The 24,584-nt window shown below is 38.9% G+C and overlaps 2 protein-coding genes across 2 annotated transcripts; one reads left to right on the top strand and one right to left on the bottom strand.

The window, feature by feature from the left end:
• The first annotated feature begins 626 nt into the window (after positions 1–626).
• On the top strand, positions 627–10,932 carry LOC123533598 (uncharacterized). Its single transcript, XM_053523986.1, has 2 exons — positions 627–800; positions 8,788–10,932. The coding sequence occupies exon 2, from the start codon at positions 8,797–8,799 to the stop codon at positions 10,930–10,932; it is 2,136 nt and encodes a 711-aa protein (XP_053379961.1). The 5' UTR covers positions 627–800; positions 8,788–8,796.
• Positions 10,933–13,886: 2,954 nt separating this feature from the next.
• On the bottom strand, positions 13,887–19,329 carry LOC123528126 (uncharacterized). Its single transcript, XM_045307875.2, has 5 exons — positions 19,149–19,329; positions 16,029–16,465; positions 14,934–15,013; positions 14,471–14,662; positions 13,887–14,196 (listed from the first exon to the last, which is right to left on the bottom strand). The coding sequence occupies exons 1-5, from the start codon at positions 19,277–19,279 to the stop codon at positions 14,062–14,064; spliced, it is 975 nt and encodes a 324-aa protein (XP_045163810.2). The 5' UTR covers positions 19,280–19,329; the 3' UTR covers positions 13,887–14,061.
• Between the last annotated feature and the right edge of the window lie 5,255 nt (positions 19,330–24,584).

Here is a 24,584-nt window from a genome sequence, read left to right as displayed (position 1 = left end):
GTTTTTTTAAGATTTCGTTATTACGTGGAAAAAAAGAGATCTTGTACTGTAGGTCACGTGACTCAATGTTACTCAGTATTGTTATATTTTATAGACAAGGGACCAGTGTTGTTACATGATCGGATTTTTACACTGTCGCCGTATGTGGCAGACGTGTTTTCTTTGCTCTTGAATCTAACCATAATAACTCTGTCATTTGTGTTGAGATTGTGCTGAAAATTGGATATAATGGATATGAATGTACTTTGTATCTGTATGTGTTTCTATGTTGCAGTAGCTTCAGTGATTCAGTGGATTGCATCCAGTGAAATTTTCGATATTTTTTTTCATGAATTTACATCAGACATTACCTGTCGTTCACCTGTAAGTATACCTACACTAGAGATCAATTATTGGATATTGGATCTACGGTATCGAACAATAGCGGATTAGGAAAACTAGACTCTGCGGCATATAGGATTATAACTTACACAATTTATCCTGTAACTTGAAAGAAAACGCAGAGAAGTAAACGAGGTGGTAAAAGTAAAATACTTCCTAAGCAAAATGGTGTCAACTTTAAAAATTTGATATACCCTAAGAAATACAATCAGTATAAAATATATGCGAACATGTATCTTGTGTTGTGACGGTACTCCATCTAGCGGACACCATCGGTATTTAGTGGTGTTATACCTCCGGAAGTTTAGCCGGTGTAGGGGTAACTTTTGGCGGTAACTGCGCACGGAACTTCAGTTGAACAGCTGATCGCCCAACAGAGCAGAAGTGCACAGCTAGAGGAGCAAACAACCAATTGCTAAGTATAACCCACTCTTATCCCGTTTTGTTAGGCAGAGAAAACAAGGTTTACAATAATGGCGACGAGGATATAAACTGGATTACGCTGGCAGAATTTTATTTGGTAGAAGGCTGCTAAATTCACCTTAGGATTTTTTCGCGTGGAATTTTCTACTTAGGGAAAAATTCAAGAACAGCCTTACTACATTAATATTACAGTGTTTTCTAAACACTAATCCAGCTCTGCCTGAAATAAAGTTGATATTGAACAGAAAGAGGCTTTCACGACTTTCAGTCTAAAGTACTCTCTGTACATCAACAAGGGGTTCTACCATTGGTTCTACCAAGCTAAGATATATCTAGCTGTAGGTTTCTGACAAGTAATTTATTACTTTCTGGGTAAGGAAACCTCTGTCTCTGCGAAAGTCTCCCATACTCAATAAAGCCCTTTACAGGTATAACAAGATAGAGTGGACGTCTACAGGACCCACCTATACATATTGAAAGACACTGCAGGTTAGTGCTTTTTATTTTTGAAAACTGGATTCTCAAGGGGCCAGTGCCGCATTCGAACCAGTGTAACCTATACACTACCGTGATAAATCAAATATTTATTGAAGCGTCTGGGTGGCCGGTCTAAATATTTGAATTAGTAGTGTATCTGCTACATTCGAACCAACTGCAGTTAGTCTGAAAAATATTTGGGTTTGACCACATACATAATATTTCGGTTCAAATAAATTGAGATAATTTTGAGTATTTCATACACAAAATTAATTATTGTTGACCGACATTGATTGACATAGACATTGACCATGATTTTCATAAATCAAGCTTCTGAAGAAGAACTGAGGTCAATACCATGCATTGGGCCTAGAAGAGCTGCCAATTTGTTAAATTATAGACACACATATGGGTGTATAACAAAGGACATCTTCTGTTTGGCATTCCCAGGAGAAGTACCAAAAGATGTCTTAGACTCTATTAACTTCATGTCACCTGAAGAACTTTCAAGAAGGGGGAGAGGTGCACAAGAAATGTCACCTGTGGTTACTTTCAGTACCACTGGGTCAATTCAAGCTCCTTTATTTTCCACACCCATAACAAAATTAGGAAATAACACCCAAACTACATCTGTAGTTATGACAACAACAGTAAATAAAACCCCCTTAATAACAACAACAACAGTCAATACCATTGTTAATACCAGGCCAAGGGTGTCAACACAAGGCAGTGCCCAAGGTGTACAGTTACCTTCAAGCAGTAATGTTCATGACCTAACAGGTGCACTTGATTATCTTTTACGCTATAGTCAAGGTATAGGTAATAAAGATATAGAAAATTTAATTGCCTCGTTATCAACAATTGAAACAGCTGCTGTAAACACATCAACAGATACAGGTGCAAGACCAAAGAGTTCTGTTAAACTACAGCCGTCAGGGGTTAAACAAGATACTGTTAGGAACAGGGGAGATCAATCTAGTTCTTTCAGAAATAGATTAACTCAGCAGAAAGAAACAGGCAATTTAAAAAGGAATAGCATCACAGGTCATAACCATACGGAAGATACTACAAATAGAAGCAGTTCACCACGAAATGGCAAATCACATCATACAAGGTCACGTGATTCATCTTACGACAGGTACTATGATGTTGATAGGTCTGACTATTACCCAGATGATAGGCATTACAGACATAGGTCTCCGTCAAGGCATAGGTCTTTCAGATCTCCGCCAAGACGCATGACTTCCAGATCACCAAGGAGTGAACGAAGGTCTACGTATCAACATTACAGCCCAAAATCACGTGATACTTACAGAAGAGAGTCTTTGTCTCCATACAAAAGGTCAAGAGATAGACGGTCCAGGTCACGTGAACGATATAGTATACTGAAAAATGGACATTACCATAGAAGGTCAGCATCAAGGTCAACGTCCAGAAATAGGTCAACACACATGAACCGATATCAATATAGGTCAGATGACACTAAATCAACTTCTCGGTTGTATGACACGGGGACAACTGGAAATCATCAACATTATAGATACGATGAAAGGCAAGACGATGCTGCAAAACCGAAAAAACATGACACGACTACATCTCCAGAACATGTTCCAGAACCAGTTTCACCGGTTTCGGATACGAGACATAGTCAACGGTCAAGACATTCTCCACGTCATCGGTCAAGGTCATATGATGATAACCAGAGGTCACGTTACACACAAAGGTCATCTGAAAGATCAAGACATTCAAGATATTCAAGAAGTAGAAGCAGATCGGGTGATAGAAACAGATACCGCTCCACTGAACGCCATATTAGAATAGACCCAAGAGCTTATAGAGATAGGTCAAGGTCAAGTTCAAGGCAACGTCACTATTCGTCTACAGCCTTTCAGGCAAGAGACGATTCAAGATCATCAGGGTCTAGATATTATAGAGATGTTTCAACTTCTAGAGATAGACACAGTCGACGTTCAAGGTCAAGGTCGCCAAACAGACGTGACAGTTATTATGAAGCATACCGTCACCAGAGATACTTCTTCGACAGCGACGACGAAGATGACTATAGACATAGCAGATCTTACAGACGCTATTCTATAGAAAGAAGGGGCGATCCAAAAAGGCTTCCGAAAAATTTGAAGTATGATGGGACTTCCAGTTGGCTGTCATTTAAACAGAAGTTTGAAAGTTATATGGTTGTTCTAAATTGGTCTGAAGAAGAATGCCGAGATTATTTGAATTGGAGCTTAGAGGGCAAAGCGCTAGACTTTTTCACAATCACAACCAGAATGGGAGAACAGTACTCCTTCAGTCAGATTATGAAGAAGCTAGAAACTAGATTTGGTTCAAAAGAATTAACGGAAACAGCCAGAGCAAAATTTCAGCAGGCTTCACAAAAAACTGAAGAATCTCTTGAAGACTGGGCAGATAGATGTCTTACCCTCGCAACAACTGCTTTTCGAGATTTACCAGAATACCATCGTATGCAGGAAGCTATTTCGAAGTTCTGCCAAGGGTGTACTGATAGAGAAGCTGCAAAACACGCCTGTTTTGAACGGCCGAAGAGTATGTCAGCAGCACTGAATGCCGTTAAACATCACCAGTACATTTCGCAAGCTGTAGACAGCAGACGACCAAGCCGAAAAGCAAAAGATGATGTTTCAGTCAATGCAATCGGTTCATTGTCAGAAACCAGGGTAGAAGACATGATTGCCAAAGCAATTAGAAAGTTAGGTGAGCAGTTAAAGAAACCGGAAGTTCAAGACAAACCACCAACTTCAGGTCTATCCGAGATAGAATGCTACTTCTGTAAAGCTAAAGGGCATCTAAGAAGAAAATGTAGAAAGTACAAAGAGTGGCTGCAATCGAAAAATAGAAGAGCAGAATCGGATTTAAACAAGGAAGGCTGGATGCAAAGGCCAAACATTACAGCCCAAAGGAAAAGAAGTAGGTGGCCATTACACAAAAGATGTTGAAGTGAACAACAATCCTCCATCAGTTAACAAGAACTTCCAGCTCAGAGCAAATTCATGTTACAGAAGCTTCCAGCTCTGAACATGCAATTAAGACTGCGGCTAAATCAGAAACTGCACTAACTAACCAGTCTAGCGAAGGCAATAAACAAATCAACTGTGATGCTTTCAGTTCACAGGAAGTTACAGACAAAACAAGTCCCAATCCTGAATCAGTTAAAGAGGTTCAAGAGGAAGAAACGATCAGTGTACATCAAGTTCAAGCAGGTTCATCGTATGTATACCTGAAAGTAGCTGATCAAGAGGTCAAGGCTCGTATAGACTCTGGTGCAGAAATTACCATCTTGTCTACAAAAGTCTATAACAATTTGAGGACCAAGCCTGCTAAAGTTAAAGAGGTTGTTATGCAGATGGCAGATAAAGAGACTGTTTTGAAGGGTTTTAGTACAACACCTTTACATCTACAGTTGGGTTCCCAAGTATTCAAGGAAAGAGTTTATGTAGCACCCATAAGTGATGAAATGCTGTTGGGACACGATTTCCTCCATCATTTAGGAGTATTGTTAGACATGCATTCTGACACACTTATTTTGAACGGGGAGCGAATACCCATGAATACCAGGTTCAAAGAAGGCAATCCAGTTGTAGCAAGAATCACAGTGACTAAACGTACTGTAGTACCACCAAATACAGCTGTTCGCATAACATGTAAGATCGACAATCAACTTGAAGACTACTTCATTGAGCCAAATGACACCGTAACAAATTCTGGTGTTCTTATTCCAAGAACAGTCCGATCTTCGAATACACAGCCCGTGGTGTGTTTAGTCAACCCTACAAACTTCTACAGGACGTTCAAGAAGGGGAAGGTTATTGCTACAGCATACGAAGTGCAATCTATCTTGGAAGAGAAGAGTTTACAGAAGGAAACTGATGTATTTACCTGCCATGCTGTAAAACAAAGTGAACAGTCTTCTGCAAAAGATGCTTTCAGCTCTTCTAGCCAGAAGGCTACACCAAAAGCACCAAATGAACCAAATATACCAGATCACCTTAAAGAGTTGTATAAAGCTTCTACTACGCATTTAGACAGGGAGCAAAGCGAGAGGTTAGCAGAACTTCTTTCTGAATTTTCAGATGTGTTCGCCAAAGAAGATTTTGACTTGGGAAACTTTACGGCGATTGAGCATGAAATTGATACCGGGGATGCCAAACCAATAAAGCAACGTATGCGGCGTACTCCAGCTTGCTTTGTAGGGGAGGAAGAGGAACATCTGAAGAAGATGTTAGATGCCGGTGTCATTCAGGAGTCTACATCAGAGTGGGCATCCTCACCTGTTCTGATAAGAAAACGTGACAATACAGTCAGATGGTGTGTCGATTACAGGGCCTTGAATGACGTCACGGTTAAAGATACATTTCCGTTACCATTGGTTGAAGATTGCCTAGATACGCTTTCCGGAAGTGTCTGGTTTTCCAAACTAGATGCTAATTCAGCATATTGGCAAGTTCGAGTTAGGGAGGAAGATCGAAAGAAGACGGCTTTTCTGACAAAGTACGGCTTATTCGAGCATGTCAGAATGGGTTTCGGTCTTACCAATGCTCCAGCAACTTTTTCACGTGTGGTCAACTTGATCCTGAGAGGTTTGACGTGGAAAACAGTATTGGCCTTTCTCGATGATATTTTGGTAATGGGAAATAGTTTTGAGGAACATTTGAACAATATAGCCGAAGCTTTAAGTCGTTTCCGGAAGTATGGCATGAAGCTGAAGCCAAGAAAATGTGTTCTTTTTAAGAAAGAAGTGGAATTCTTAGGAAGAATAGTCAGCAGTAACCAGCTGGCAATGGCTTCGCATGACACTGACACGGTAGCTTCCTGGCCGGTGCCACAATCTTCAAAAGACGTAGAAAGATTTTTAGGCCTAGCTAACTACCACAGGGTGTTTATCAAGAATTTCGCGGAAATGGCCCAGACGCTCTACAATTTGACAGGCAAACACGAATTCAAGTGGGGCGACAAAGAACAGAAAGCTTTTGAAGCATTGAAAAGAGCTCTAACATCACCACCTGTGTTAACTCTACCAAACACAAAGGATCCATTTATCCTGGATGTCGATGCTTCTCATTTGGCTATAGGTGCAGAGCTTATTCAAGTGCAGAATGGAGAAGAAAAGGTAGTCGCTTACAGCAGCTTCACTTTGACTCCAGAGCAAAAGAATTACTGCACTACAAGAAAGGAACTCCTAGCAATAGTACGGTTCACAAGACATTTCCGACATTACCTTCTAGGACGAATGTTCACAGTGAGAACAGATCATTCCAGTTTGACTTGGTTGTTGAAGTTAAGGAACCACAAGGTCAGCTTGCTCGTTGGATTGAAGAGCTTTCCCAATACAACATGATTGTAAAGCACAGACCTGGAGCTAAACATGGTAATGCGGACGCGTTGTCCAGAAGACCAGAAACTCTGACGCCATGTTCAGCTTATGTATCCGGGATAAAGCCTGCAGATTTGCCATGCAAGGGTTGTCATTACTGTACTAGAGCGGATCGAGATTGGATCAAGTTTACAAATGATGTAGATGAAGCAGTTGGTCTAGGTGTACAGACAGGTAAGACAGCCACTGATGGACATAAAGTTTCAATTGGGGCAACTGCAGATGAGAACAAGTCAAACCTAGAAAGTGTATCCAGTGTTAAGGATGAAGGTCCTACCAGTGAGACACTGAGTGAACCAAGATCTACCGAGTTCCAGAAGAAGAGAACAAGTATTCCATACAGTTCTCCAGAAGGGGAAGATACTAGTCTTGCAGACAGTATACTTTCCGTAGACGTAACAGGCCTGCAAGGGAGTGAATCGCATTTTGATATTGTTACACCGTGCAATGGGGAAGCCAGTTTCATTAGTGTTTGTTCAGTGATAACAGCAAATGAAGCTAGTGCAGAAAAATCTTCTTGTTGGGGATTCACTTTCGAAGACCTGGAACGAGAACAGGGTAAGGACAAAGACTTACAGTTCATACTTGACTGGCTCAAGAACAGACGAGAACCAGATGAAGGAAGTTTGTTCCTTTCCAGCCCAGACACAAAGTATTACTGGCTGAATAAAGAGATATTCCAAATGATTGATGGCGTGCTATTCAGAAAAAGTCCAAAAGCCGAAGATGAAGATCTCCAGCTTGTCATACCCGATAGTTTGAAAGAACAGGCTTTACTATGGCACCACGATCTTCCAGCAGCAGGGCACCAAGGAATAGCAAGAACCAAAGCTAAGATGAAGGAAAAGTTTTTCTGGGTACGTCTGTCTAGAGATGTCGAGGCATATGTCTTATCCTGTGATGTGTGCAACAAAAACAAGAAGCACAAAAGATACGGTCGAGTTCCATTGACAGTTTCACGCTGGAGCACCCATGGAACGCGTGCATATAGATTTCATGGGACCTCTGCCAAAAACAACACATGGGAACGAATATTGTTTGATGATGGTGGACCAATTTACGAAATGGGTTGAATGTGTACCCCTACCTTCGCAGAAGGCAGAAGTGACAGCGAAAGCCGCTATCGACAACTTCTTCTCACGTTTCGGTTTTCCCTTCCAGATCTTCACAGACCAAGGGCGAAACTTTGAAAGTCAGTTGTTTGCAGCTGTATGCAAAGCATTACACATTCACAAATCCAGAACAACGCCTTACAGGCCAGCCAGCAATGGTCAGGTTGAACGTTTTAACCGCAGTTTAATGGATGCCGTAAGATGCTTTATAGGCAAATCACAAGAAAACTGGGATAGAAATATTCAACAAATTGCAATGGCAATGAGGGCGAGTGTTAACAGAAGTACTGGTTTCACACCAAACAAGTTAATGTTGGGTAGAGAAGTGAATACTCCCAGCCCAGCTGATGTTTCCTAATGCAAGGGCAGAGAATCCAGAAAGTATGGAGAATATGTAGCCAATCTTCTCCAGACCATACAGAATGCACACAACAAAGCGAGAGAAACCATAAAGACTTCATTGAAGCGTATGAAGCGGGACTATGACTTGAGGATCCTGCTTAGACCGTACTCTGAAGGGGACATTGTTTATCTTCTAGATACAGCGTCCCACAAGGGGAAATCTCGCAAGTTATGCTCTCCGTGGAAAGGTCCAGCCATAGTGACAAAGAAGATAACAGCTTATCTGTACCGGGTGAAATTGCGAAATGCAGTATTCGTTACCAACCATGACCGGATGATGCCTTGCAAGGACAGAAAGCTCCCTGCATGGATAACGAAATACAAGGAGTCTCCCGCAGAAACAGATACTACCGTACATGATGACCAAGAAGACGACGAGGTCTATTGCGTTTGCAGAAAGCCTTGGCAAGGAAGATTCATGATTCAATGCGACTTCTGTGAAGAATGGTTCCATGGATCTTGCATCAACATCACCGCTACAGATGCGCTTGACATTGACAAGTACAGATGCAAAACATGCAAAGACAAAAGACGGTGACAATGACAGTTATGTACGGAAAATATATTCTTTGTTTTCTATTTCAGATTATAGTCATGGCTGAGAAATTGAACTCGACCAAGGATTTTCAAGAAGTAGTGGATGAATACCTGGCTGAAAGACGTGTGTTCAAACCTGGAGAAGTGTTCGTAAAAGAACTTTCTCTTTGCCCGAGATACATCGGAGGGCCTGACAGATCAGCAAAGTTGCTTGATGCCATGCTGAAAATGGTCAACTTGGTTAAAGAGAAAAGGGCAGTCCTCCGTAACCAGAAGTCACATGACCAGTGGTTAAAATCAGCAGCCCAGGCTATGGAAACCTATTGTGTGGCTAATAGGGACTGGATTTCCGAACACGTGTGGAAACTAAAAGCCCGCCCAGTAGTCGTCTCCCATGATTATGATCCTGAACGGGGTAGAAAAGACATTCGGTATATGAAACCAACCAGTGAAGCCCCGTCAGAAGACAAATGTCTTGAAAAAGAAGAGGGAGAGGAAAGTATGGGCGAGATTAGTCTGGATCTAGAGGAAGACTTGTTGTATTTGTTGGATACGCCAAAGTCAAAAACATCAGGCGGTCGACAGGAAGCATCCAACATGGAAGTCGATCCAGAAGCTACGGTTAAGTTGGCACCAAGTCCAAGAAGGTCACCAAGATTAAACAAGGGAAAGGTGAAAATCTCTCCTATCAAGACACCTTTGGACGAACCAACAAAGTCTAAAAAGACCGCAGCAGAGGTTTCCACAATCGCAGGGAAGAAAGCCCAGGCAACTGGACTTTACAAGAGAAAGACACACGGCGATTCTAGGCAAAGAAGGCATTCCACAGATCCAAGGACTAGTAGGAATGAAAAAGCTCCCAGTGCTGCCACTGTGGCTGAAACCACAGGAAAAACACCAGATTCCAGGGTTCCTCTTGATGCTTCCAGCTCCAAGAAGGAAAGGAAACATGAGACAGCACTGCCGGCTTCATCGGTCCCAGAGCTCAAACGTACTGTGACAGTAGAAAAGGGAAAGTCTGTGCAAGCACCCCAACCCAAGGTGGGAAAAAGAAGTGCCACAGAACTGCCTCCTATAACAATATCAGTACCTGTTTTGAAGAAAACGAAGACCGATGACCTACTGCGTCAGGTGCGTAAAACCGTTGATGAAGGTCGAAAGACAAGGGAAAGAAGGAAGTTCGAGTGTTGGATTCCGGGTTGTTTGGAACCATCAACATACCCGAAAGTTCATGCATTTGAACATCATATTCCAGAGGTCTTTGACGAAAGACTCAAACCTGACGATGAAAGAGTCCTTCGAAGTAGACGAAATGCCTTGAATCAAGCGGCTAGATGGCTTCTGGGCAGACCAGCAACATTGGACGAACTAGTCTCCTTCGTGGTTATCCAGAAAGTTCTGAGCGCCGCAGATAACACCCGCATCTCAGAAGTACAGAAGGAAGCCATGAAGCATATGTGTACCTTTCTTCGGGTCCATGTTCCTGATCAATTTACACTGGAACCAGCAAATTCCCCCGCTGTTCTGATACATTGGAGAGCTGTTTTGTTAATAGCTGCCACTTTACAAGAGGACGAAAGACGCTATTGGCAGGACAACTACCCAGCCCCGGAAGGCGTAGAAAAGGTACAAAGGGTCGAGCCAGAAGTAAAACTACCAGAGGCCTTCGATAGCCATTTCCACTTGGATAGAACTCTGCGAAAGTTGCATCTGTCCGATGGTACTTTGGAGGATATTTTCAACAAAGTCTCTGTGGACAATGACAAACGTGTCAAACTAGTTGGCACTGTAGCCGTCTACTGTGACCCAGCATCGTATCCTTCCGAGCGAACTTTATCTTCATTACCAGAGGATATGTCTGTGGCAATTGGATTTCATCCAAAACATGCCAGCAGTAGCCATCGCAGACTGAATGAGGACATTAAAAACATGTTGAGGCTCTTGCGTCATCCTAAGGTCTCGGCATTTGGAGAAATAGGCATAGACCACACTGAGCCTAGAAAAGATTGGTCCTACCAAGTGGATTTACTGGAAAAGATCTTGCCAGAGCTCCAGGATCAGCATGTATTGATTGTACACTGCCGTGGAATGAGAGGCGGACTGCGGAACAGAAGCTTTTCTACTTCTACTGCACTTTTTGAAGAAGTTAGTCCGCACCAATCATCCCATTCATCTCCACTGCTTCGCAGGTAATCAGTATGTGTTGAAAAGATGGTTAGAGGTGTTTCCACGAACATACATTGGTTTCACCAACATGGTCCAGTCGTTCGATCCAGAGCAAGTTGCTGCTTTATGCGCCATTGAAGAAAACAGGTTGCTCCTGGAATCTGACGCTCCATACTTCAAGACGATGGGAACCAATGTATCGTCTCCAAGCCAGCTCTACGCTGCTGCCATGAATGTGGCTCAACACCGAGGAACAACACCAGAACGAATCCTGGAAATCACAGTAGCAAACGCACAATGTTTGTACCACGACCAGTTCCAGTAAGACGCTTCAGCAGACAGAGACGTAGCTTTCAGCACGTCAAAGATACTGAATAATAAAGCCTAGAATTAAATAAGAAGTTTGACAGTAGTGCTTTTAGCCAGCTGTTCTAACTTGCCAAGGGTATTCATATTTCAAAGCATCCAACATCAGTACCAAGGGTTCCACAGAGCTTCCAGCCTGACTGGGAAATCACAAAAATAGTGTGATGCAACACTGACCACTACAGAGGACTTTCAGTCCACCTCCAATAGATCGAAGAGATCATGGGTACTTTCAGTCCCATTGACAGCATTTCTCCCATACTTGACTGAGCCCTTCCTTATAAAGTTGGGGGGAGTGTTGTGACGGTACTCCATCTAGCGGACACCATCGGTATTTAGTGGTGTTATACCTCCGGAAGTTTAGCCGGTGTAGGGGTAACTTTTGGCGGTAACTGCGTACGGAACTTCAGTTGAACAGCTGATCGCCCAACAGAGCAGAAGTGCACAGCTAGAGGAGCAAACAACCAATTGCTAAGTATAACCCACTCTTATCCCGTTTTGTTAGGCAGAGAAAACAAGGTTTACAATACTTGCATTACGCTGAATTGTAGATCTGTTGTGAAGAAAGATGATTGTGTGAGCCAATACCTCAGGGATGAGAGAATAGATTTCGCTCTTTTGACTGAAACTTGGTATTCGGACGAGAAACAGCATCAGTTTGAAACTTCCGACTTGAACCAGAATAGATATAAATTAAGCGTAACTAATAGAAAAAAAAATAAAAAAAGGCGGTGGTGTTACGATCACATGTAGAAACACGAACAATATGCGAAGGGTAACTCACGGCACTATTCGAAGCTTTGAATCTGGTATTTGGAAGCTCGTTTTCAAAAATTTAACCATACACGTAGTGGGTGTGTATAGACCCCCAGCTCTATCGAGTTGTAACCAGTTCGTTGCTGAATTATTTGATTTCATCTTGCATATAAGCGAAGACAACAGTTCCATTACAAACTTCAAGGATTCCCTAGTAGCAACGGGCCTGGAACAACACGTTGATTTCAGTACTCATACAGGAGGACATTTCTTGGATCTAGTCATAACTGAGGCACTTAATGGTGTTCATGTAGAGAAATGTGAGTCTGGACCATTTTTATCTGATCACTGTGTTGTTACGGTTCTCTTAGATGTTAAAAAAGAGAGTATTACTAGTAGGAGCGTGACATTTAGAGACTTTAAAATTTTAAACGAACCAGAATTTTCCAACGACCTAAGTGCAATAACGTTGATTCACAGAATATAGACAAGTTTGTGAAAGAGTTTGAATCGGAGATTAAGGCCGGGAAATAGAGGATGTCCTGAATAAGCACGCTCCCCTAAAAGAAAAAAAACTATAATGCAGAGAGCAACCAAACCTTGGTTCAATAAAAAATTGCAACATCTAATGCAACAAGTTAGAAAGTCTGAGCGTAGATGGAGACGTTATGGTAAAACAGATCAGTTTAAAACGTATAAACAAGTAAGAAACGAATACAATTTTGAAATTAAACGTCAAAAGAGAAACGATCGCGGGGTCGCGAGTTCGATCCTCGGGCGGGGCGTATGTTCTCCGTGACTATTTGATAAACGACATTGTGTCTGAAATCATTAGTCCTCCACCTCTGATAATTCATGTGGGGAAGTTGGCAGTTACTTGCGGAGAACAGGTTTGTACTGGTACAGAACCCAGGAACACTGGTTAGGTTAACTGCCCGCCGTTACATGACTGAAATACTGTTGAAAAACGGCGTTAAACCCAAAACAAACAAACAAACAAATCAAAAGAGAAACACACTCAGTGAAAAGATGGCGAACGCTAAAGGTGATTCTAAGACTGTATGGATTGGTATCTATGCTAACTGGTACTAAATCTGAAAACCCACTGCCCCAAGGAGTCTAATAATTCACTGGCTGAAAACTTTGCTGACTTTTTTCATGGCAAAAATCTATAAACTGAATACCAAAACGTTGAACCCCAAGTAACATTCAGAGTTAGATATTTTGCCAACACGTATTCTGAAATCACATGTAGATGAACTTCTCTCTAGTATCACTAAATTGGTGAATCTCTCACAAGGTATTTTCCCTGTGAAATACAAACAAACAGTTGTTAGACCTCTGCTAAAAAGCCGGTCTTGAACTAAACAAACATGTAAATCAAAACAGTCTTTTGTCTAAGAACCAGTCTGCATATAGGAAATACCATTCCTCTGAATCTACTTCGGTTAGTCAGTTATCTTCTAAGTGGTATGGAGAAAAAGGAAGTAACGGCCCTTATTGCGATTGACTTAAGTGCGGCATTTGACACTGTCGACCACGATATTCTTCTGGATGTCCTAAAAGCAAAATATGGTGTCTGTGATACAGCTCTTCAATGGGTAGACTCCTATTTAAGGCCTCGTACTTCTAAGATTAATATCAACAATGTATATTCATCAGACCGCAATCTTGAATGCAGTGTGCCCCAGGGCAGTTGCCTTGGTCCTTTGCTGTATCTCACCTATGCTGGAACTCTTTTTGATGTCATTCCAAAATCCATATCAGTCTACGGTTTTGCTGATAATCATATAGCAAAGAAAAGCTTTCGTGCTACATCTGTTTCCGTAGAATCACAAGTGATCGGAGACCTTGAAAGGTGCGCAGTTATAATCAATGACTCCAAGTCTATATCTCTCGGGAATCTTACCTGCGCAATTTTAAACTGAGACCTTTTTTATAGTCAAATATAATGAACAATATTTGTATCATTTCATTAGTTTCAATTTGTATCCAAAAGCGCAAAACTATATAATTTTTACAGGGAAACGAGAATCAAGGAAACAGATATACACCAGAGAATGATGTAAGTTTAACAGCAGCGCTTCCTTCTGCATGATCACCGGTGTTATGCGACTCCACCCAAACGGCATCACCCTGGTTCAAGCGAATCACTGCTACATTACCGCCCTAAATACAAGAAAAGGCAATGTGGTGTTTTTTGAAATGACAAAGTAAAAGTGTTCGGACAGTCTATATCATATGTCCACGCGGCTTTCATTTCTAGAAATTAGTGCTGAACAACAATGACTAAAACACTGGTGTTGTGAAATATAAAATACTGTCTTAAGTTTAACAATAACCGATTACCTTATAAGTTTTTGCTCAGAAATATAATATATATTTCATACTTAAGAAATTATATGTCCTAATGAAAATCAACCAACTGAATAACAATATTCACCGTAAGATCCTGATTTGGGCTGGTAGAATCCACAATGGCATCGAGAACATTTTTACTATTAACCATCAATTCAGCAAACATGCCCCTGGAATCTCTTTCACCTATGAAAAAAGAGAACATGTACATGCCACCCTCTGGGCACGTGAACACACCCGAATGCGGACTGTAACCGTTTCTCTCGTTTGTTATAATCTGATGAAATGAAGTGAAGCAGTATCATACATAACGCACAATTGCACAAACTCTCCTATTCGTGATCTACTTTAAACTTTAAAATATATAAGAAGTCAATAAAACAGCTTTTCAAATTCAATACTGCTGGAATGCCACAGTTTTTATGAGAACAAAAATTTTAATATATCGCAGAATCAGATTGCTTAAAAACTTGTCTGTGTAGCAAAGATATTAATGCAAAATAAAAACAAAATAAGCAGCCATTTACTGTTTAATAAAGAATTTGTACCTGACTGAACTTAACGGTTTGGTGAGCTCCAAGGTCAACGTCATGATCCAAATACACGGAAAATGCTATTCCCTCAGATCCTGAACAAGATAAGCAATACTTTATGAAATAATCAACAGATCAACTTTATGCATCGAGGCGTGTCTGCACTTTAAGCCCATAACAATACTGCGGTAAACGCCGCGGATAACGGATAAGTCACGTCTCACTTATTGACGTTGAATTATACTACCAGACAGAGACCGAACGACGTCAGGTGAACCCGTTTATTTACATTCCTCGAATGCACACATTAAGATGCAAGATACGAATTCAGCAATTGACATTAGTGATATATGAAAGTTCTTGAACGTTTTCTGAAATCAGTTCGTATTCAATAAGTGAATTGTTCAAGATCTAGTTAGATCTAAAATTTTAAAATTTTAAAAACATACATGTCCAATAAAATCCTTCTTTTTATCTATTTTTATATACATGTATTTTCCTGCGCACTAATCTATACTAGAAAAATGTCGAGTCTCGTTTATGCAAATATGTGACAGATAACAACGCTGCAGAACGTTTTGGACGTCGGACGTTGTTCTATATGAATGCAGTTAATTTCTGGTTGCTTCTCGCCATTGCACTATAACCGTCCAAGAATTGCATAATGACCAGTCGGTTGCAGGTCGTCACTAAGTTTCGTATGCTTAAATTTTCTTGCGAGTACCCAGTGGTGAAAGTATACATTTGTCCGAGCACGCGCCTGGGATAGATATTCCTGTCTTTCCCTAGGGAAAAAGCCTTGTCTAAAATAGCGTGCACTCCGATGACGTCTCATAGTACTGGCACTAATATGACGTCATAAACTGTATAAATAATGCCAAATAAATAATGTCATTACAATCTATTTTGAACGTGATAGGCAAGAAAAATTATCCAACATGTCTGTCTGTGTAAGACAGCTATTTTCCCGACCCTCGGCACAGCTTGAATAAAAAACCTCGCTGACGCTCGGTTTTTCATTCCACACTGTCCCTCGGGTAGGGAAAAACCAGTTTTACACAGGCAGGCATGTAAGATCCTTGTAGAAATCAGTTAAATCAGTTAATTTACCTTGACGTTTTCCACTAGCCAGCCTTTCATTTGCTGTAACGTTTCTTCTCATAATCCGCGTTTGTCTTTGATGTTTGGTTCCACTGTCAGTCGGCTCCCGATGATACAATTTACTTTCAGTATTCATTGCTTCTGGTAGGTTTGATTCGACGCTGAGTACCTTCTTATGTATAAGTTTATGTTCCTCATCTGTTTCATGTTGAGATTCTTTGTCTCCAACATTCTCTTTCTTTATTAAACCAGTGTTCACTAAAACATTTTGCAACACAATTATTTTTCTGCTGTTTAGTCGAGACGTTCTGTAGGCCTCTTGTACACGTGCCCTGTGCTTGTGCACTATAAAGTCAAAACCCTTGATGGCACGTGCTTGTGCTGTAATCTGCTCGGCCTGTGATCTTACTGTGCGCTCCAAACTTTCTATTTTTGACTGACTATCCCTGAAAGATGTCATTCTGAAGCCGTTAACATATTTTACATATTTTTTTATCAGCTGACTTACTACTTAGTGTACATGTCATCAAACTATGGATGATTAGCCTAAAAATAATTTTCTTACGCGTGTCGAATTTTGATGGTTCTCTATAATTATACAGTAGCGAAGGTTTCCTTATGATTTTACTTACTGCTGTTGTGAAGAAGGTTTCCTCTTTATTTTACTTACTGCTTTAGAGAAGACTGTTTCCTGTTGATTTTACTTACAGCTTTAGTGAAAGTTTCCAGTTGAATTTACTGACTGATGTAGTGAGATTTTCCTGTCCATTTTACTAACTGCTTTAGTGAAGGATTTCTGTAGAGTTTACTTACAGCTTTAGTGAAGGTTTCCAGTTGGATTTACTTACTGATGTTGTGAGATTTTCCTGTTCACTTTACTAACTGCTTTAGTGAAGGATTTCTGTAGAGTTTACTTACTGCCTTAGTGAAGGTTTCCAGTTGAATTTACGTACTGATGTAGTGAGATTTTCCTGTTCATTTTACTAACTGCTTTAGTGAAGGATTTCTGTAGAGTTTACTTACTGCTTTAGTGAAGGATTCCTGTTGAATTTACTTACTGCTTCAGTGAAGGTTTCTTGTTGACTGTACTTACCACTATAGTGAATAAGGTTTCCTGTTGAATTCACTTACTGCTTTAGTGAATGTTACCAGTTGAATTTACTTACTGATGTAGTGAAGTTTTCCTGTTCATTTTACTAACTGCTTTAGTGAAGGATTTCTGTAGAGTTTACTTACTGCTTTAGTGAAGGTTTCCAGTTGGATTTACTTACTGATGTTGTGAGATTTTCCTGTTCATTTTACTAACTGCTTTAGTGAAGGATTTCTGTAGAGTTTACTTACTGCCTTAGTGAAGGTTTCCAGTTGAATTTACGTACTGATGTAGTGAGATTTTCCTGTTCATTTTACTAACTGCTTTAGTGAAGGATTTCTGTAGAGTTTACTTACTGCTTTAGTGAAGGATTCCTGTTGAATTTACTTACTGCTTCAGTGAAGGTTTCTTGTTGATTGTACTTACCACTATAGTGAATAAGGTTTCCTGTTGAATTCACTTACTGCTTTAGTAACTATGTGATGTAGTGAAGGATTCCTGTTGGTTTTACTTACTGCTGTAGTGAAGAAGGTTTCGAGGATTCCTGTTGATTTTACTTACTGCTTTTGTGAAGGTTTCCTGTTGAGTTTACTGACTGCTTTAGTGAAGAAGGTTTCCTGTTGATTTTACTTACTGCAGTAGTGACGTTTTCCTGTTAAGGTTTCCTGTTGAATTCACTTACTGCTTTAGTAACGGTTTCCAAATGATTTTACTTACTGCAGTGGTAAGGACGGTTTCCAGCTGATTTTTCTTACTGCAGACGTAAAGACGGTTTCCAGCTGATTTTACTTACTGCAGAGGTAAAGACGATTTCCAATTGACTTTACGTGCCGCTGTAGTGAAGTTTTTCTGTTTGTTTTACTTACAGCTTTAGTGAATGTTTCCAGTTGATTTTACTTACTGCAGAGGTAAAGACGGTTTCCAATTTATTTTACTTACCGCTGTACTGAAGGACTCCTGTTGATTCTAATAACAGCTGTAGTGAAAACGGTTTCAAGTTGATTTTAAATACAACTGCAGTGAAGAAGGTTTCCTTTTGATTTTATTAACCTGCTGCAGAGTAGTGAAGACGGTTTCCGTTTGATTTTACTTACTGCTTTAGTTAAGGATTCCTGTTGATTTTACTTACTGCTTTAGTGAAGAAGGTTTCAAGTTGATTGTACTTACTGGTTTTGTGAAGACGGCTTCCTGTAGATTTTACTTGCTGCTACAGTGAAGAAGGTTTCCAGTTGATTTAACTTGCCTCTGTAGTGAAGAAGGGTTCCTGTTTACATGTATTTTACTTACCGCTACAGTGAAGTAGGTTTCCTGTTGGTTTTACTTACTGCTGTAGTAAAGGATTCCAGTTGATTTTACTTACTGCTGTAGTGAAGAAGGTTTCCTGTTTATTTTACTTACCGCTACAGTGAAGAAGGTTTCCTGTTAATTTAACTTACTGCTGTAGTGGAGGATTCCAGTTGATTTTACTTACTGCTGCAGTGAAGAAGGTTTCGAGGATTCCTGTTGATTTTATTTACTGCTCCGTGAAGACGGTTTCCAGTTGATTTTACGTACCACTACAGTGAAGACGGTTTCCTGTTGAGTTTACTTACTGCTTTAGTGAAGAATTCCTGTTGATTTCAGTTACTGCTGTAGTGAAGACGGTTTCCGGTTGATTTTACTTACCGCTGTAGTGAAGAAAGTTCCCTGCTGATTTTACTTATGTCTTTAGGGGAGACGGTTTCCTGTTGATTTTACTTACTGCTTTAGTGAATGATTCCTGTTGAGTTTACTTAAGGATGTAGCGAAGACGGTTTCCGGCTGTTTCTTTCTTGCTTTAGTGAAGAATTCCTGTTGATTTTACTTACCGCTGTAATGAAGACGGTTTCCAATTGATTTTACTTACTGCTTTAGTGGAAGATTCCTGTTGATTTTATTCACTGCTGTGATGAAGACGGTGTCCAGTTAACTTCACTCACTGATATTGATTTTACACCACTCTAGGACAAATGGTTTCTTTTCTGCTGCAGTGAAGAACGTTTCCTGTTAATTTTACTTACTGGTGTTGTTTCTCTAAGACTTCCAGTCTTTCCATCATTCTGTGGTGGTCATCATTCCCTGTTGCTCCAGCCACAAAACCCTTATCACACATACAGAGAATAAAGAAGACGAAACATAAATTGAATAGCATATTTCTTTGTTTTGAAAACACGGTTTAATAGCTGTGACAATTTTTGTTTCGAATGAGATAAGAGCCTCAGCAATCTTTATCTGACATAAATTAAAGATGTTTTGCGTACACGTTACAAATTAAAAGTGGTGAAATGTACAGCTTGAAATGGGATAGGATCGTTCCGGAAAAGAATCACGAAACAAGCACTGTTGACATGTATAAGTTTAATAGCTCAATAAAATAAGCGCTAGATTTACTCTTCCTGATGCTTGCGCTGGAATGTAATATCTAACAGAAAGTCTAAGCCAAGGCATTGTAATGTATATGAAACCTCTTACCTCTAGAATAGGTCTGTACAAAAAAGTACCGCGCGTTCAATGTCTAGGAATATGTCACGAACATATTTAAATATGTATTGAAAATATAAATATTATTGATTAAAGGAAACAGAAAGAGAAAGTTCATTGAAGTAATCCTGCTACAGTCATTGCTATTTGCATATCGGGATTTTCCGATGCGAATCGTTAATAGGTCTAATGGTGCCATGCGTTCGGCCTTTACCCCGACCTTATAACTATTAACTACTTTAATTTCGGCTCATGGAAATAAAATGGTCCAAGTCCTGTAATAAGACCCGAAGGTCTTTATTATAGTTTTGTTAAAGATGGCCCAGAATGTTCAGTAGCACTATGTAGTCCCAAATTAGATATGCACGACCACGGAGACTCAAACATTTATTCCAACCTCAGGGCAAAGTGTTGATTTTGTACTGAAATCATTTTACAGCATAAAATGTCTAAACACGTGTTTGATATGCAGGCTCCATAACCTCAAATCCTTTCTCTAAATTTCAGTTTGTTTAGTTCTGCCCATTGTTTTCTCACCCATTGGATATGGTGCCTGCTTTTCAATTTTGTCCTTTGGCAATTTCTGTGATATACAGGCTCCATAACCTCAGATCTCTTTTCTAAATTCCAGTTTGTTTAGTTCTGCCTTTCTTTCTCGTGAAGTGCAAACCAATTATTTTAACGGGGGCCCATACGTCACTTTTCATGGCATTGCACTCTGTGTACCATTGAAGGTTCCATGTGCACTGCCGTATGAATACATCTGTGGGTGTCTCTAAATCATATTTTGGTACTTATAACACGTGTAAATGTTGAGTTCTGATCAACCCGAGGCTAGAGCTCCACTACCGTCCATGAACAAGTTCAGGTTTAACCGAGCCTGCAACATTTTCATTAATGTCGTGTTGCACGACCTGTCGTTTTCCAACTTTTTCTATTGACATTTATACCCAGATAGAATGTGATGCATATCATAGAATGCAACAAACCGCAAACACTTTTTATTTTTAAAATGGCCATTTAGAAAAAAAACACAGTGATAACCCTTAGTAGACTTACCTTTATTTTCCTAGAAAATAATTTAAAAAAATACATACCAAACAGTTCGTTCAGATATGCCATCGTGATATAATACGCACCTGATCTACAAACAATGATTTTATTCACGAGAGAGTCACTGTCGGGGATATGTTATTTCGATTATAACACGATGATTATTATCTACATCGAGATATTATAATAATTTCCAGTTTTTAAGGAAATGTACCTTTAGTGCATATGCGTAGTCGAACTGTCCTGTTTTCTCAAATTCTTTTTGGTGGAGGGAAAGGAAGACAGGGCGGAGTAGTGCAGGGAGGGGAGGTCATGACGCATAATTACCGTTAATTAATAGTTATATAAAATTATTCACGTTTTTCATCGTCTGCTAACTATTTTGTCTCCAGTTCCCGGTTGTTATTTTACCGCGTTTTCTGCTTGCAATTCACGATTTTCTCATGTTTTCAGTGCACTATATAAGTGATTGTTAATTGGTATTCTTCACTTGAGGTTGAATATTTGACAGCATAACAAGTATTTTGATTATTTGTTTATTCTCGTAAGAAAACTTGACAAACCCTTCTGAGACGAATTTTCAGTTTTTTGACATCATTTGCATCTGGAAATGAACACTCAACGTAATACTCAGCGAAAAAGGTAGCAATTTCGGAAAGGTAAAGATTTATTACTTTTTTGTATGTTCCGTAGTGTTTTGTCAAAATGAATATTTTTATTTTGAAAATTTGACACGTGTAAGGGGAATGTCCTAGAATTTATCAACATACTGTTTCCACAAAATGAGACATTTCATATTGCTTAAAGTTTTGATTTTGCTAGAATATCTTTTTCAAAGATTATTGACATGGTAAAGTTCATCAACGCTAAGGGATATATGCTAATACGGATTTACAAAATATCTTGTTTTAATTTCGGCCTACTGTGTACTTGAATTAGTGGTAATGTTGGCTGTAGAAATTTGAAACAGTTTATCTGTATACATTTTGAATATTTTAAGCGGCGGATATGTTACCTTTATAGCAAATTTGTAAGTGACGAACTTCATAATCCTTTGTTATTCGGTTTTAATAACCGCAGAGAAGGTTTTCGGATCACGAAATGTTTCGTGCAAATTGTGCAACAAATTACTCCGTCTGGTCAAAATGTTCAAATAAAGAAAACGTGCATATTAAAATTTGTTATCTGTTTTGTATATTTTCAGTTAGTTTTATGGTACATGTGCACAAGGTTTGTATAACATATATAGATGCGTTTATTTGTTTTTCTCTGTGACTTTGCAGATGTTTTCTTGCTTAATGTGTTATTTTATTGTTAATGTTATTTAATATAAATTCACGATGAAAAAACCTGCTATTGAAGGAAAGTAAATATTACATGTATATACTTCTGGGACGAGATTTATGAAATAGTACATAAAAGGTGTGCATATTGTATCAGTAAGTAGAAGCGAAGCGAAACATACGTATTCGTACTTTAATTTAACGGGCGTAAATGATTCAGTAGTTACATCTCGTCGTATTTAAAGCGTTTACAATTCGATTTAATATAAGATATGTTAATTATTCTTTCTTCAGATGTTGCTATTGGCTTTTAGCATAATCAGAGAAAACAACAATAGAAAGTTGCTGATTGATTTTGAATTGTGTGATGTTGTGTTTAGCACAGAAGCTTTGATTTGGTTAATTGTAGACCACGTGGTGAATATGTTTTCAAGAATAAAATTGCAGTGAAAAGATAAGTATATGTTTTAGATAAATTTGGTTTTTAAGACTACTCGGTCATAGTGTAGGTGAAAATTTTCAATATGTTCATTTCTGCCATGTTTTGCATATGACACTGAAAAATGAAGTGGGTGAAAATAAAAGTTAGATATTGGGAAAAATGCAAGAATAATGTAAAATGTGTGCATTATTTCAAAAGCGTTCCAACTGTTTTATACTTTCTGCACAATATATTTGGTTATTTACAAAAGTATCTTGCAAAACTCTTATGCCTATAAGTTTGTACCACTAGTCATTTCAGAGTACTTTTATGGATTGTTGAGACAATTTATTACTGAGTTAGCTATGTTGCTTTTAGCCTTTCGTGCATTAGTACGTTTTCTGCCATTAAGTCATGCATTATTGTGTTGACTGTCTTACTGCAGTTGTGTGATAAATTCAACTTCAAAAATAAGTACATCTGTGAAAGATATTGTTTTGGTATATTGAGCTGTTTTAAAGAACGACCGTGCTATGATGCATTTGTTTTTTACATTTTTTCCGTACTTTGAGACCACTGACCGTTTTATTTTTGTTATACTATGAGAGTTTAACATGCAGATCAATCTTCAATCTGTTGATTGTTGTTTCAGATGTCATGATTAGGAAAACGTTGCTTGGTAGATGATATTTATTTTAGAAGTTGTAAGGCTAACAAAAATTTACGATGTACGAAAAACTGCTATGAAAATATGAAATATCTAATATATAATGTTCTTTTCAATGACGGATTATTATGTTTTGATATATTCAGTTGTTTTACGACCGTGCTGTGATGGTGTTTGTTCTTGTAATTTTTCGAATATGAGGCTACTGTCCGTTTTACCTTGGCTTTTACACCAAAATATAATCATTAATCCATTAATTATTTTAGATGTGATAACCGTAACATTGTTTGGCTGACATAAATTTCAGACGTTTTCAAACTGTAGTTATTAGCTTAACGAAGAGATTGTTTGATTGATATACTGTTTAGATATTTTAATTAAAAATATGTGAAAACTGCGACGGAAGATAAGTATTTGGCTATAATGCGGAAATAGTGACCGTTTTACTTTGGTCGTGCTGGGAAAGCATTTGCGTTTCTTGGTGAAAAAGGAACATTTTACTGTGGCCGTGCTGAGAAAGCGTTGGCTGTTTATTTTAACCGTACATTATTACGTTGACTGCCTTATAGTCAGTGTTGTGAAAACATTAGCTATGACACTTTTACTTTTGCCAAATTTTGAAAGTGTGGGATGCTTTGTTTCTAGTCGTGCATAATTGCGTTGATTTTCTTATTATTAGTGTTGTGAAAACGTTAGGTATTGTAATTTACGTCGGCTGTGCTATGGAAGTGTTGGCTGTTTTATTTTTGTCGTGTATCATTTTGTTGACCGTTTAATTTCTGTGTTGTGAAGTCATTAGCTACAGCATTGGGTACTGCATTAATGAATGATTATTGTATTTTGATAAATGAAGTTGTTTTAAAAACGACAGTGATTTTGTCTTTTCATTTTTGACATATTCAATTACGTTAATTGTGCTGTGATATATATATATATATATATATATATATATTTATTTATTTATTTATTTATTTTATCTAGATCAATCGTTAATCTTATTATGTTCTTTTCAGATGTAGTGATCAGTGTTACCTTGTTTGGTGGATATTTATTTCTGTTGAGCTAAGAACAACAATGAATAGATAAGTATACATTTGTAATATAGGAAGTCGCTTCAAACTTAATTTAAAAGGATACGCGAAAGCACCGATTTTTTACATTGTGCTTGTACGGCTAAGTGTTACCTGTTCAAGCTCAATTTGCTAAGGAAGTTATGTCCGTTTTGCTTTAACTGTACTGTAAAAGGTTTTACTGTTTTGACTGGTTATAACGCAAAAGAGCTGACTAGCCAAACAAGTGTTCATATCAAACTCTGCAGTAAGTGTTACTTTTAGATGTTGTGAATAGTTTAACGTATATCGTTTTAGCGAAACTTTGATAACAAGACATAATGTTGTTTTTTTTATATTTCGAGTCCGTGATGCGAAAACATTAGCTGTTTCATTTCTGCTAAACTTTGAAATGTTGTCTGTAATTTATTTTTTGCCGAGTTCTTTCAAAATGAAATATTTAATATGTGAATTAATATTTTCAGATGGTGTGCAAGTTGTAG

This window comes from Mercenaria mercenaria, chromosome 14, assembly GCF_021730395.1.
Source record: "Mercenaria mercenaria strain notata chromosome 14, MADL_Memer_1, whole genome shotgun sequence".
Lineage (NCBI taxonomy): Eukaryota > Metazoa > Mollusca > Bivalvia > Venerida > Veneridae > Mercenaria > Mercenaria mercenaria.
This window is presented reverse-complemented; position numbering and strand designations above follow the sequence as displayed.